This window comes from Sorex araneus, chromosome 2, assembly GCF_027595985.1.
Source record: "Sorex araneus isolate mSorAra2 chromosome 2, mSorAra2.pri, whole genome shotgun sequence".
NCBI classification, from domain to species: domain Eukaryota; kingdom Metazoa; phylum Chordata; class Mammalia; order Eulipotyphla; family Soricidae; genus Sorex; species Sorex araneus.
In genome coordinates this window covers 115,335,349-115,349,492 of record NC_073303.1, presented here as the reverse complement: position 1 = coordinate 115,349,492, position 14,144 = coordinate 115,335,349, and the positions used below count along the sequence as shown (strand labels likewise).

The 14,144-nt window shown below is 34.3% G+C and overlaps 1 protein-coding gene across 2 annotated transcripts in view; it reads right to left on the bottom strand.

Moving 5' to 3' along the window:
- Window positions 1–14,144, bottom strand: part of CSMD3 (CUB and Sushi multiple domains 3) — a 1,180,343-nt gene that overhangs the window by 135,963 nt on the left and 1,030,236 nt on the right. For both annotated transcript variants that reach the window (XM_004607658.2, XM_055125482.1), the window contains 2 exons: window positions 13,470–13,566; window positions 11,191–11,295 (listed from right to left, as the gene is read on the bottom strand). In XM_004607658.2, the coding sequence (XP_004607715.2) occupies window positions 11,191–11,295; window positions 13,470–13,566 (202 nt within the window). The remainder of the gene's footprint in view (window positions 1–11,190; window positions 11,296–13,469; window positions 13,567–14,144) is intronic.

The following is a 14,144-nucleotide window of genomic DNA, read 5'->3' as shown; positions in this document are numbered from 1 at the left end:
CCCTGAGATTTTAGCAGTGTCTACTTATTTGTCTTTCACAATGATTGGAGGCTCTTTCAGGGTTAGGGGAATGAGATCTACCATTACTGTTTTGGCATATCGAATACGCCAAGGTAGCTTGCCAGGCTCTGCCGTGTGGGTGGGATACCCTTGGTAGCTTACCAGGCTCTCCGAGAGGTATGTATATATCTGTTACTGTATTTGGGATATGAATATGCCACAGGGAGTTTGCCAGGCTTCCTGAGTGGGCAATAGACTCTCGGTAGCTTGTCAGGTTCTCCAAGAGGGAGAACTAGGCTATTACATGTGGCTGCGCGCTTCCAGGAGCTTGGTTTTATAGTCTCTGGATGTTTGCCATTGATGGGATTCCACAGCAGGGATAAAACTGCTGGGGGCAGTTTCTGGGTGTGACTTCCTAGCTACTGGAAAATGAGGGGATCTGGGTGGAAGAGGCCCAGTCCTGATCCATGCAGTCTTGGAGATCTTGGCCCTAGGTCCCACACACCTGGGTTCCTCTGCCAGTTCCTTCATATGTGGGTCTCGTCCGAACGTGTGAAGAATGGCCTTGAGCATGGCTGTGGCTGTGTTCCAGAGGTCTTGAACTGTTGAGGCTCTACTAGAGTCGGGTGTGGGGGGGATGCATCCCATCCCCTCAGAGGGGCTCTGGTGAAGACAGCCAGGCAGGGGGGCAAGAGACTGCATTGCTCTCTTCCAGGAGCTTGGTTTTATAGTCTCTGGATATTGGCCGTTGATGGCACCAAGGGAAGTTTCTGGGTGTGAGTGCCTAGCTACTGGAAAATGGGGGATCTGGGTGAAAGAGGCCCAGTCCCAATCTGAGCAGCCTAGGAGATCTCGGCCCCAGGTCCTGCACACCTGACAGTAATACATGATACAGTATATCATTTACAGAAAATGAGAACTATTAGGAACTCTATTTAAAAATTAACCTCTTACAAATATGTACTGATATTATTATTAAAGAATTTTAAAATATGAAAGTGAGATTGTCAATTTGTATTTTGGATAAAGCATAGTTTTCCTGTTGAATGGAAATATCTTCTGTATGTTAAAGATTAACATATTAAGATGAACAGATTTTATAAAGTTATTTAGCTATATATAGTAAACATGTTAGTATGTATATAAAGTGCCAAGATTTTGTTTGTTGAATGTGGTGATTAACTCAAAATAAGTAGATGCTTCTATAATATCTGAAGTATTATTGGTTTCGTTTTAAAAAAACCCAAAGAGAGCAACACTAGCTAAAGACATAACCTAAAACACATTAGGAAATACAGTATTTTAAGAATTGATAAACGTAAGATAAATCTGTCTCTAAATCAGTACCAGAAAGAGACAGAACAATCAAAGAGATAATAAAAAAATTGTCAATCAATTACCCATATGCATATATAATGTGAATCATTGGCAGCTGCATTAGAAATGAGAAATAATCATTTGGTTTGATCATAAAGTTTCTCAACAAAATATTAAACCTTTTGAAATGATGTGCACAAATAGAGAAATAAAATTATTTTAGGGGCTGGAGAGATAGTACAGGGAGGGGTGGGTGATTGCCTTGCATGTAGCCAACCCTGATTTGATCTCTTGTCCTTCATATGGTCCCCAAGTCTTCCAGGAGTGATCCTTATGCCCACAGCCAGGTGTAAGCACTGAGTATTGCTTGGCATTGCACACAACAAATACAAAAATAGTTCCTTATGTAAAAATATAAGTTATCTTAAGATCTCTTTTTCTCAAATCATCGAGTATCTACCTAGAATTAGCTTAAGAAAGGAGAGGATTTTCACAAATTATAAATGTAAATCATTAAGACCTTAATGCATATTGTTCAAGGGGGAGAGTGAGTAGAACAGACTCCTGTTGTATAAAATCTAAAGTTATATGGTTATATTCTAGGAATTACGGATGTATCACATGTCTAAGTTTTGTCTAAAACAAGCCATTCAACCATTGCATAGAATGGAAAGATGTTTTCATAATCTGGAGTTTTCCCAGAATTTAGGGGAAAGGTAAGATATTGGGGGGAAGAAAAATCTGTCCTAGAGTAACATGTTTCTTTTTTACGATACCATATCCTAAGATCATTTAGCATCACAAACATCATTACTGCACATAACTTTTCTTCTTAAAATATGGATATTTTAGGGCTGAGGATTACTAGGACATATGTCTTGCAGGTGGGAGCCCCAACTACATTTCTCTGTACCACATAGTCCCTCAAGCATTGCCAGAAACAACTACAAATACTTCAGTAGATATAGTCCCAAATCACCACAGTTAGGATATACCTATAAAAGCAAAGAAAACCAAGTGCCCCAAAAGAAAAACAAAAGAATGAATACCCATTTATTAAAATATCTTTTTTTAAAAATATTTTTCCATAAAGAGATGTGTGCATCTTAACAAATTTTTAAAAAATTGTGAAGGAAATCCATTGGAAGTATTATAATTAGTCATTTCAAATCTGCAACTGATAAAACTCTACCAGAATCTAAGTGGCAGAACAGCTATAAATGACAAGTCCTCTCTATGGGAGAAAATGAACTGTTTGTTTGTTTAATGTGGTGCCAGGAATCAAACCCAGAGCCTCTCAAATGGAAGGCAAACACTCCACCACGTGGACACATTTCTGGCCCCACAAGTGATATATTTAAGGAAATGTCACACACTGGGAGCGTGTAACCTAAGCCAAAATACATTTATGTAAGATGAACAATTATGATCAGTATTAATCATGTTTAAAAATAACAGATCACTAATTTATAGGATACCCACATATAAAATCAAATTAAAAAAATTCCTTGTAGTTTCACTTGACCTCAGAACTGAGATTAATAGGGTGGGGGCAGGAAAGGAGGAATCCCAGTGAATCCAGGAACAGTGGGATAAGACATTTTGGTGGCTGGTGTGGTATTGCAATACATACTATTAAGTGACATAAAATCACAGTCATAAACTATACAGTATAGAAGCTACCATATTCCCTACCCAAAATACTAAGAAGACCCTATTAGTATTTTAGCCTCTACTCATGTGCGAGAAAGTCATTGCCCATATTGCTCTTCAATATTTGTTTCAGTTTTCTTATCTCCCAATGTTACCAGTGAATAGGTCATATTTCTTTCTCCCTGATTTCTTTAAATATTCACTTTCTTTGTTTATTGACAGAAAGCATACTTGATTCTTAAACTCTACACAAATATTGACTGGAGCAATAGCACAGAGGGTAGGGCGTTTGCCTTGCACACGCCGACCTGGGTTTCCTCTGTCCCTCTTGGAGACAGAGAGCCCAGCAAGCTACCAAGGGTATCCTGCCCGCACGGCAGAGCCTGGCAAGCGCCCCATGGCATATTCGGTATGCCAAAAATAGTAACAACAAGTCTGACAATGAAGACATTATTGGTGCCCGCTCGAGTAAATCAATGAACAACAGGAGGACAGTACTACTGTGCTACTTAACCAGATACTAAACAATTTATTGTTGTTTGTTAAGAGTACAAGAAGTCAAAGTTTCAAAAAATATAATTTGGAATGAATTTCTTAAGTTGATATTTATTACTTGGCTTTATGTCTTTATTGAGGAAATAAAATTACCCTGATTTCATTTAATTGTATAACAATATCATTACAGAGGGTATTGTTTGAGCAAAAGGTATTTTTTGAACAAGCTGATTATAGATATTAATAACACATACATATAAGTATTTTATTCATTTTCTTTTACTTTGCAAGTAACATCATATGCATCTTTCATATAAGTTAAAGTCTCAACAATATAGGCCTATATTGGCATGTTAAATTAGACATGCATGTTCCACTACAACCACCATGTAAGCTCATCTACTGGCCCTACTCCAGAGACTTATAATTCAATCTTGAAAGAGATCAACTAGCCCCTCAAATTTCTCAGATACACTAGTCAGTGCAATCTTGGGACTGGAAAGTGGGCCAAGTTCTTGCCCTGCCACATCTTTGGCACCTGCACTCACACCCCAACAGTTGTTGCAATGTTGCAATGCTTACAGCCAGTCTTCACCACCTCACTACTGAGGTCCACAAATTTGAAGTAACACTCCGGATTTTTGGTTGAAAACTCAGATTTGGGGTGGGTTTCTCCCCTCTCTGTCACCGGTCCTCCATACTTTGGGAACTCTTGGCAGACACACCCACCTACTACTACAGTCACCATGTGAATTCACACACAGTTAAGTATTCTGGAGTTTCTGGAGTGATATCTCCAAACTTGACAATACTAACAACCCAGGAGGAGTACAACATATTGAACGGGAGTGTAATAAAGAAGCCAACTAGGCTTGGCTAACAAAAACATTAACACAGAATGTTCAACTAGCCACAATAACTTAATAAACCCTCAGAGAAGAACTTTTTGTCCACACGGTGAGATACAATAATTTTCCAAAAAAAATTCTTATACTAAAATATATTTTGATAACAATATTGGCCAGTTAGTGATATCAAACAATGTAAAATAAATTATTTGGGACAGGCTTGAGGGCTGATTGGGAAAATGGAGACAAGGAAGGTGACAGTGGTGGTGAGGTTGGTGTTAGAATATTGGATGCCTGTAACAAATGTATCATGAACAACTTTACCATGGTGTTTAAATAAACTGAGAAAAAAAACAAAATATTGATTCCTGAAGTACCCTGGTGCTGTTTCATTATTACACATAAATAAATAACTTATGCCAATGCTGATTTATTAACTTTCATACTAAGATCTCCAGATCAATCTAAGGAACTGAGAGACTTTAATTCTCCCAAAGAATTAAATTTATGACCAGAAAAAAATTGGCATCCTGATCTAAAGCAACACTCAAAAGAGCAGATAAGAAACCTGAGAACTATCCTTAACTCTTGCTCTGTCTTAGCCCCAACATCTAACTTGTTGCAAAGCTTTTAAATTCTATCTCTCTACCTCCTGAGACCATTAACATTTCAATCTGCATGTCTGCAATAGTAGCCTTTAGAGTTTCTCTTGAATATATGAAACCACACTTACTTAAGCTCATTCTCTTGAACACAGTGACTTTTTCACTTACAAAATGTGGGGGGCTATTCAAAAAATTAAAACTTTACTAGACTACTTCCCACACTGAAGCCCATCAGTCTACTTCTACAAAAAAAAAATTATCCATCACCTTAAACTATTCATTGAGTGTTCAATCCACCACCACTGATGACAACTCAAACCTGAAACTTCATCTAATCAGAAAGGATGGCATTTATTGAGGGTTTACTATATAGCTGGGACTGTGATTAAAAACTTTGCGCAGTTGACCTCATTTTATTCTGAAACAGTTTGTAAAGTTAGTTGCTCTTGCCATCTTATATTACAGGTGAAGAAACTGACTTTCTGGGAAAAGTTTGGAATTGCCTGCTGTCACATGTCTTGATTCCAGAACAGGGACTTTATCTGTCTACATGCCAAGAGGTATTTCCAAAGCATTAAGCTATCTCAATATCTGTCCTTTACTAACTATATCTCACAAAGAACATCCATGTGTCCTTTGTCGAAATCATCCTGACTCCGATAAAACCAGTAACCCCCTAACAAACTTAATCATCACTTTCTTTGTGTCATTACCTAAATGACAGCCATTGTCCCCAGATTTTGTTCATTTTAAGAAAAGTCTTGGAAGCTGGTGAAGGCTCATTTTCTTGACTGATTATCAGAAAAAGTGACTTGACCTTCTGGAGTGGGGTCTTGTCATCTAAATTTTTATATAAAATTACAAGATGACTGTACTGCTTTATGCCTGAAAAGCACAAATTTACATATATAATACTTTCTGTTTCACACTATAATTTTGCAATGATTCTTTTTATGTCCTTTCCCCCAAATAATCAGAAGGTTTATAATATAAGATGGTGTATGAATTTGTAGATTTTACACCTAGAAAATATGTCTAGTATTAAATTTGGATTCTATAAGTAACAAAAATAAGTGGGTTTGTTCTCATAATTGAGAAGCATATAAAGTATGATATATAGAGGTTACGAACTACTTTCTCTAGAATAAAATTATCTTAGATTCTCATCATTCTTCTTACATATTAATTTTGTAAGTTTGGATCTCTCTGTTTTTTTACGAAGTTTATTTTGCCATCTAAGGAAAAGAGGCACTAAATAATAACTGCCTTACATTTTTGTTGTTTAAATTAAAATAAATGTCTAAAAGGTCAATTGTACTAAATTTAGCATATACTAAGTACTTAAATGTTAGTTTTTGGTGGTGTAGTGGTAATACTATGATAATTATAATAATGATGATGGAGAAGGTAGAGATCATTGCTTAATCAAGTTTCTAGAACATTTATAATTTATAAAGAAAGCTCTGATGCAAATGGTTTACCTACATGTTTCGGTGCCCCACACCTTTGAGACTCATCCTGGATAGATAAGTCAGTCCCACATACCAATATTAAATAAATAATTAAACACATCTGGCTTCTAATATTTTGAAAGAAGGAATGTATGAGAATTTGTTCTACTACCCACACAGAAACTTTTATTTAAGCATCTATTAACTGAGCAGAAAAAATATTTTATACAAGGACTAATAGTTTTAATATCTATGAAAAGTTTCTAACTTAAGCTGTATCTTATTAGTAAATAAGGGGAAAAAATCCTAACAGACACACTTGAAACAAGTAGATGGTTGGCAGTTAGAGCTTTGAGTATCTGAGTGAAGATAGACAATAGATAATTTACAATTTACATATTCTCTCTTGGATAAGTATTATTATCTGTCTTTATTTTCTGCATCCCAGCCAATTTGTATTGGAAATACAAAATAAAAAACTGGGTGCTGTAAAACAAAATTGTATGCAGTATATTGCCCTCAGGTGATATAATTTTTATTTAGAGGTAATTTGGGCATGGTAAAGTATGTAAATGCTATTAATAATTTAGGACTTTTAAAATTAGAACATGTCAAACCTTTATTCAAAATGTACTGAGGCCCATTTCAATTAGAATCTAAGTCTTTAAAACAATGCCCCAAATTCCTTTATGTTACCTAATTTCCTTTTACTCTTGCTTTCTTGACACCCTTTATATTAATGTTTTAATATCAATATTGCTCTGGCAATAATGTCCTGTTTCCTAAACTTTCTTAAAATATCACTAGATTTCACCCACATTACTTCTTCTCTATGTATGTATATATTTTGTTAGTTTATTTTTCTTTGTGGCCACACCCAGTTATACTCAGGGCTTACTCCTATCTCTCATCTCAGGCATCACTCCCCCCAGTGGCTGAGGAAACATAGCAGGATTCCACTGAATCAGGATTGACCCCATGCAAAGTGACAAAGCTATATTGCCATTCTCACAAATGCATTTCATTTGTTGGTTAAAATGTAACCTCCTATGGCATACTTTAACTATCATAACACCTCCAATTCTAGTATTCTTCATCCCCCACCTAATCCTTCAACTATATTTTTTCTATGACTTATCATCATCTAAGTGATAGTGCAACTTCTAACTTACAACATGGTTGTCTGATGCTAGGCTGTAATTTTCAAATGGGCAAGAATGAGCTGTATTTTGTACATTGATATGAACTAAATATCCAACAGTATTTGTGAAATAAGTGAAAAAATATATATATAGGTATTGAGGGGTATGAAAATGAAATGGTATACAAATTCAGAGAAAGACCAAAACACTTTGGGGATAGTAGAAGTGGGTTGGATAGATCATTAAAGTTGAGAGTAATACGTACAAGCTAAGTATTGTGGGTCTGGAGCTGGTAGGAAGCTTGCCTTTCACATGGCTTTGTATTACATCAAGTATCTTTACTAAATCCAGAGGCCTGAAACTAGTGATCAGTAATAAGAGGAGAATTGGAAAATTCACAAATACATGTATGTCCAGTATGTCTAAAAGTCAATGAGTAAACTGGGAATAAAACTACACCTTGATATAAGCAAAACATATTTACATCAAGATCAGCAGGGCCAGAGAGATAGAACAGAGGGTAGAACACTTGCCCAACAAGCACCCAACCTGGGTTAGATCCCCAGAATACCGTATGGTCCTTTGAGCACTGCCAGGAATGATCTCTGAGCACAGAGCTAAAAGACCCAACCACTGCCCCCAACACAACAGAAATTAAATTCAATTAAATTAATATCTGTATAGCTGGAAAAGGGCAGAAAAGAAACAGGCTGTATTTTGAAGGAATGAATGAGGAGAGGAGTAAGTCAGAAAGGCATGATATTTCTAGTTTTCTCTTGATTCAGTAGCAAAGTACTATCTGATACATGTGGTAAAAAGAGTGACATAGTCCACATATTTTTATAGCAGGAGTTTAAAATTTGCTATACTTATTTATAAGTGGTAGAAAAGCAATTATTGAGATGATCAAAATGGGTCTCTAAAAATGTGAAGAAGATGAAGGCACAGGGAAAAAACTGTGAGAAAGGAATACTAATTTGCCCTACCTGAGCATAATAATAATAATAATAATGAGGAGCCCTGCATTGCAAAGCCAGGAATTAAAATGCCAGGATTTCGAAGCCTTAGAGATAAAGAGCACTATACAGCAAAAATTGACCCAATTGTCTACATTTACCTCTTAGGAAATTGAAAGCAAGGCATATTTGTCAAGCAACTGTGCCATCAGATAATGTAAATGATTTTTCCTGAAAATCTCCCAAGTGAGTTGTAAAATCAGATGGAGTAGATACTCATTTGCTGGAAGAAATCACAGCCAAGGTTCTATTTTCCAAGAAATAGAACAACACCTGCTCTGTTTTGTGAAACCTTTACTATTTAAAATATTCCTTCGGGAATATATAAAGAAGCTCTTTTACTTGTTTTTTCTTTTTTAAAAAAGCATGGATTTTTGTCCTTTATATAGAAAACCTTAATGTCTTCTGCATCTGTTGCTGATCTCTGTAGTATAATTAGGAGACTGTTATTTCCCTGTTGTGATTCCTCCCTTATGTTACCCTGTGGGGAGAACTTTTATCTACAAGATTGTCACAAAAAAAGTAGTGTATAAAATGTGAGTCAACTCAAAGGAGAGAAGAAAATGCACCTAAATACATGGGAACCAGTGAAGAACGAGGCTCAGGTCTGGACAGAGAATATTGAGGATTCAAACTACTTCTTAAACAACCAAAACACACTAACTTCTAAAGTTTTGTATGCAAATTTCCCATAAATTACTCAAAGACTAACATATTCCAGAAGTAAATGAGTTTCGCAGTGATGAAATTAAAATGCATTTTCCCCTCATGTTTTCTAATGTATTTAATTCCTTAAGATATGATGATTAAAATATTGCTTATAGTATTCACAATTTACTTTTAGGGTGCTTTTGCAATAATGACAGATTTTTGAAATATTTGCCTTTATATAGGAGTCTAAAAAAGAATTTTAGACTAAATTATTAGACAATATTCATTAGACAAAATTATTAGTCATTATTATAAAGTATTCAGCAAATGTTGTGTTTGTGTTTTGATGTGTTAAGGCCTCTGAATGTCTAACAATTTGATAATTTTGTCGTATTTTAAGAGAGTATAATTTTGCAATTTTTAAAATCATAGTTTCAGTATTAAACTTATCTTTTCATTACATATGTGTATATATATTGTGTGTGTTCTTGTCATTTTTATAGTGTGCATGTGTATGTGTGTGAGAGAGAAAGAGAGTGTGTGTGTGTGTGTTTGTGTGTGTCTGTGTTTCTCGCTCTTTGGGGTGGAAAATCCAGTATATAACAATTCTTAAAATGTATTTTGGGATCAGTTTAAAAGCAAAGCATGATTCTGAAAATATATTTTTTTTTTTTTGCATTTTGGGTCAAACCCAGCGATGCTCAGGGGTTACTCCTGGCTTTGCACTCAGGAATTACTCCTGGCGGTGCTTGGGGGACCATATGGGATGCTGGGGATCGAACCCAGGTCGGCCGAGTGCAAGGCAAACGCCTTACCCGCTGTGCTATCATTCCGGTCCCAATTCTGAGAATATTTAAGTTTGATTACATAAATTCAAAGTTAACAAATTAAATCCAATTTACTTTGAGTGTCCCTTAGAAAATTAGAAGTGGATAGATATACATTTGTTCTTATTGTCATTCATTACCAATGATTAGGTAATTTTCCACATTAATGAGTTTGAGTTAGATACTAATTTAGAAAATATTAACAGTTCTTGATTGTCTGTTCTATAGAAACAACTAGTTGTAACAGATAAATACTCACTAGCAAAGCAAAAGCATTTTATGTAGCAAAGTTTAACCTCATTAGGAATTTCCTCTGGATAGTTCTAATAAGACTATCCTTGATATAGTTAAGTACTCTGTTTAAAGATAGTGATTAAAGATGTTTTCATTAAATTTCTATTATAAATATTCTTTGAAAGTTTTTGGTTTACAGGCTCTTCAACAAATGAGATTTAAATTCAATAGTCTATGTTCCCTTGTGGAAAGCAGTTAAATGTTGAATTCTCTGTTCTAAAGGACAAATTATGATATATTATTAACACAAATTATTTGCTAATCAGATGTGGACCAGTTTTCCTCACTTACTCAGCATAATTATGGGTTTCCAACAAAAATATATAGTTTGAAAACTAATACAGATTATTAGATATTTAACACCATTGTTTAACAAATGTTCTTATGGCAAAAATAAAGGATCTTTGTGGCATTTGACAGAAATACACTAGAATCATAAAAGTTGTAATTAAAGAACCTTAAAAATGTGTCATTTTCTCTGTGATTTATAACAAAAATTATTATAAATGTATTCAATAAAATTTGCAATGGAGGCAAATGGAGTGATAGTACAGCAGGTAGAGTACTTGCCTTGCACACAGATAACCTGGGTTCGATCCCCAGGACCCTTTGTGGTCCCCTGAACAAAGCCAGGGGTGATTCCTGAGCACAGAGCCAGGAGTAAGTTCTGAGTACTGCTGTATGTGAGTAAGGTCTGAGTACCACCGTGTGTGATCCACAAACAAGCAAACAAAATTTGAAACTGAATTGGAACACTTCAAAATTTAAAAAATGTAAGACCAACTCTTCTCTTAAAAAATCAATTTAGTTTTCATATTTCATAAAGTAGTATTTTAAATCAACATAAGCTAGCTGTTGATTTTCCTGAATAGCACCTAATGTTTTATTTACCTGTGTATTCAAGGTGAAATCCTGCAGCAGAAACACTGATGTCTGATTGAAAATTTAGATACAAGTTATTAGATGTACTATTCAAAAGATGTGGTATAGTTGTTCCTGAAATGATAATTAAAAGAAAATAAATTTCATAGGTTAAATACTATATAGTAAAGCTCTACATGCTAATTACTAAATAAACAATAGAATACTGCTAAAATTACAATAGTCAAGGTTTCTAGAGAAAATTTAAAATGTTTTTTTCCACATGAATCTTTCGTTTTATTATTCTTGACTATCTCATCTGCAGAGATAGATTTTTAAACTAATTTTAGGTGCAAAAATGGGTGGAGCTATACTGGGATTCTTGGTGGTAGAATATGTGCACTGGTGAAGGGATGGGTATTCGAGCATTGTATAACTGAGATTTAAACCTGAAAACTTTGTAACTTTCCACATGGTGACTCAATAAAAAAAAAAATTTAAAAAAAGGAATGTAAACTGGCATTATTTGCTCTCATTTTAATGTTAAAAATGCATATTCTTCTCAGACAAGTTATGTTTTCTGAGGTTAATCTCGACTCAGAAAATACATTAATTATCATTACAATCTTCTGAATTTATGAAGAAAATCAGCTTTTGCTTTTTTAGATTATTGAATTGAAATTATAAGAAAAAAAGAAAACATTAGAGCATTTGCTCTAACCTGTTCACTACTTTTTGACTATTCTACATTAACGTTTCAAAATCTTTATTGCAAACCAACCAGTATCAAATAACAAACACAAAAACAAATATCCGTTTCATGGTTCCATCTAGATTAAACAAAATTCACATTTTTTTGAAAATTATTTGAATCAAAACTTATAACTCAAGTTTACAACCAAAGTTTTATGACTGATTTACTTCATAAAAACAACTAGTTAAATATGCACTTACAAAACTCTGGACCTTAACTTGATCCTTCTATAGAAGAACCCAGGAATTTTGTTTTACAGACCACATACTCGCACTTTTTTTCCCTAAACTTGAAGTATTTTCTCTTGAACTTTTCTCTGCCGATGGTGTTTTGACTGTATTTCTGAAGACAGAGATAACCAGAAACTGAAAATTCACTCAAGCTACCTGAAATCTCTCAGAGGATCTTAGTGATTAAGAGATCTGGTTCTAGGGTCATAGCAGTTGGGTGAAGATCTCATTCTATACAAGTGCTTCGGGCAACATAATTTCACTAAACCTCCAGCAACTACAGGGACTGCTAGAAAGATCAAATAAGTAAATGTATTACAGGTTTCATAAAAAGCTAGCACTCAGGGATCAATAGTACTAAGTAATCAATCGCTGTTATTTTGAATGTATATCATTTTCATGGTTCCATTTATCAATGTATTATATGAGTATTTTATTATAAACATAAGTGTACTCAAAACTTCATAATTTTTTGAAAATTACCTGAATTGAAAATTAACTCTAATGTTTTGTTCCTCAAATAACTCCTACTCTAGATATTTATTCTTACCTTAAAGGTGATGGCAAAAACTTATCATACTATATTTAAAAAAAAATTCCAAACATTTTTCAGAATAATTGAAAAGTTTAAGTTCATAATTTATCTATGTTCATGCACCTAAAGTTAAAATGTATAGTAATTAAAATGAAAGTAGAACTTGATTTTACCTTTTATATCCCCAAGACATATATATATAAACCCTAAGAAAATCTTGAGAAAACTAAAAGTCAGTTAAATTCTTGCATAAATATTATATCTTATTTCTTTCTGATCTTGGTAAATATGTATATATTTTATTCATTCAAGTAAGTTTATATTCCATTTATTCTGTCTTAACAGTACTTTATAGCATTTACCATTTTTCACACACTATTTTTATTTTAATGTCTGTATAACATAACATTCTATTTAGTGGCTATGCCATAATCACTACACACTAATTTTAACCTAAAATTAATAATTTAAATTATTCACCTTCTCTCTTTCTCTCTCTCTCAATAAAGGGGCACATATGCTATTTCTAAATCAGATTTCAGTTGCAAATCTCAACATTGACATGAAAATACCAGCAAATAATTACACAATATAGGAGAATATAACAAAGTTTTAAATAGCAATTTTGATTTCATTATCTTGAAAGTCAAATATCTAACCTTGAAATTTAATTCCCTGTTAAAAAAATTTTAAACTACCAGATCAAACTTCTCTGGGCTTCTTTTAGGGAGATTCTTTTAACAATAATGATTACACCTGTATTTTAATTAAACTCGGTGTTATAATTTACCTGAATAACTTCCAAGTCGTGGAGCATTGTTGTCACCTCCATCGTAAAAGTCTAGTGAATCCCAATTATGTTCTGTAGCAAAACTGACAACTTGTACCTGTGAAATAAGATTTTTGAGTAAGAACATATACATCTATAAGGTAAATATGCTACTGTTCACTTGTCTCTACCTTAAATCCCCCACCCACCCCCCCAAAAAAAAAACACTCAAAGCCATGGTGATATCATCTCAGCCCTTCAGGAAGGATGCAACATAACTGCCCTTGCCATTCTGGAACAGGCCAACAAGAGCTGATGTTTATCAGAAGACCCTGGAGGGGACATTACAGCATTTACTATGATGCCAGGAATGTTTACTACCATCTCCTTATTAGAAGCTCTGGGTTAGTCCAATGTCTCAGTGCCAGGGATACTAATGCATTTTCCAAATAACTACTCAACTTTTATGTTTTGGACAGTTCAACTCTTGTCATTGGCACTAAGTTTTCTTGTCTGTTTTAACTATTAGGACATATCCAGATTTGTGTTCACAAACATATAAAATTATACTATATACATATGTGTGCCATGTAACTTCACATGCATAATGTGTGTGTGTGTTTGTGTGTGTACAATTCTTGTGGATGCCACCAAGGCCAAACCTAGCAATGGTCAGGGAGTAATGCAATTGCAGAT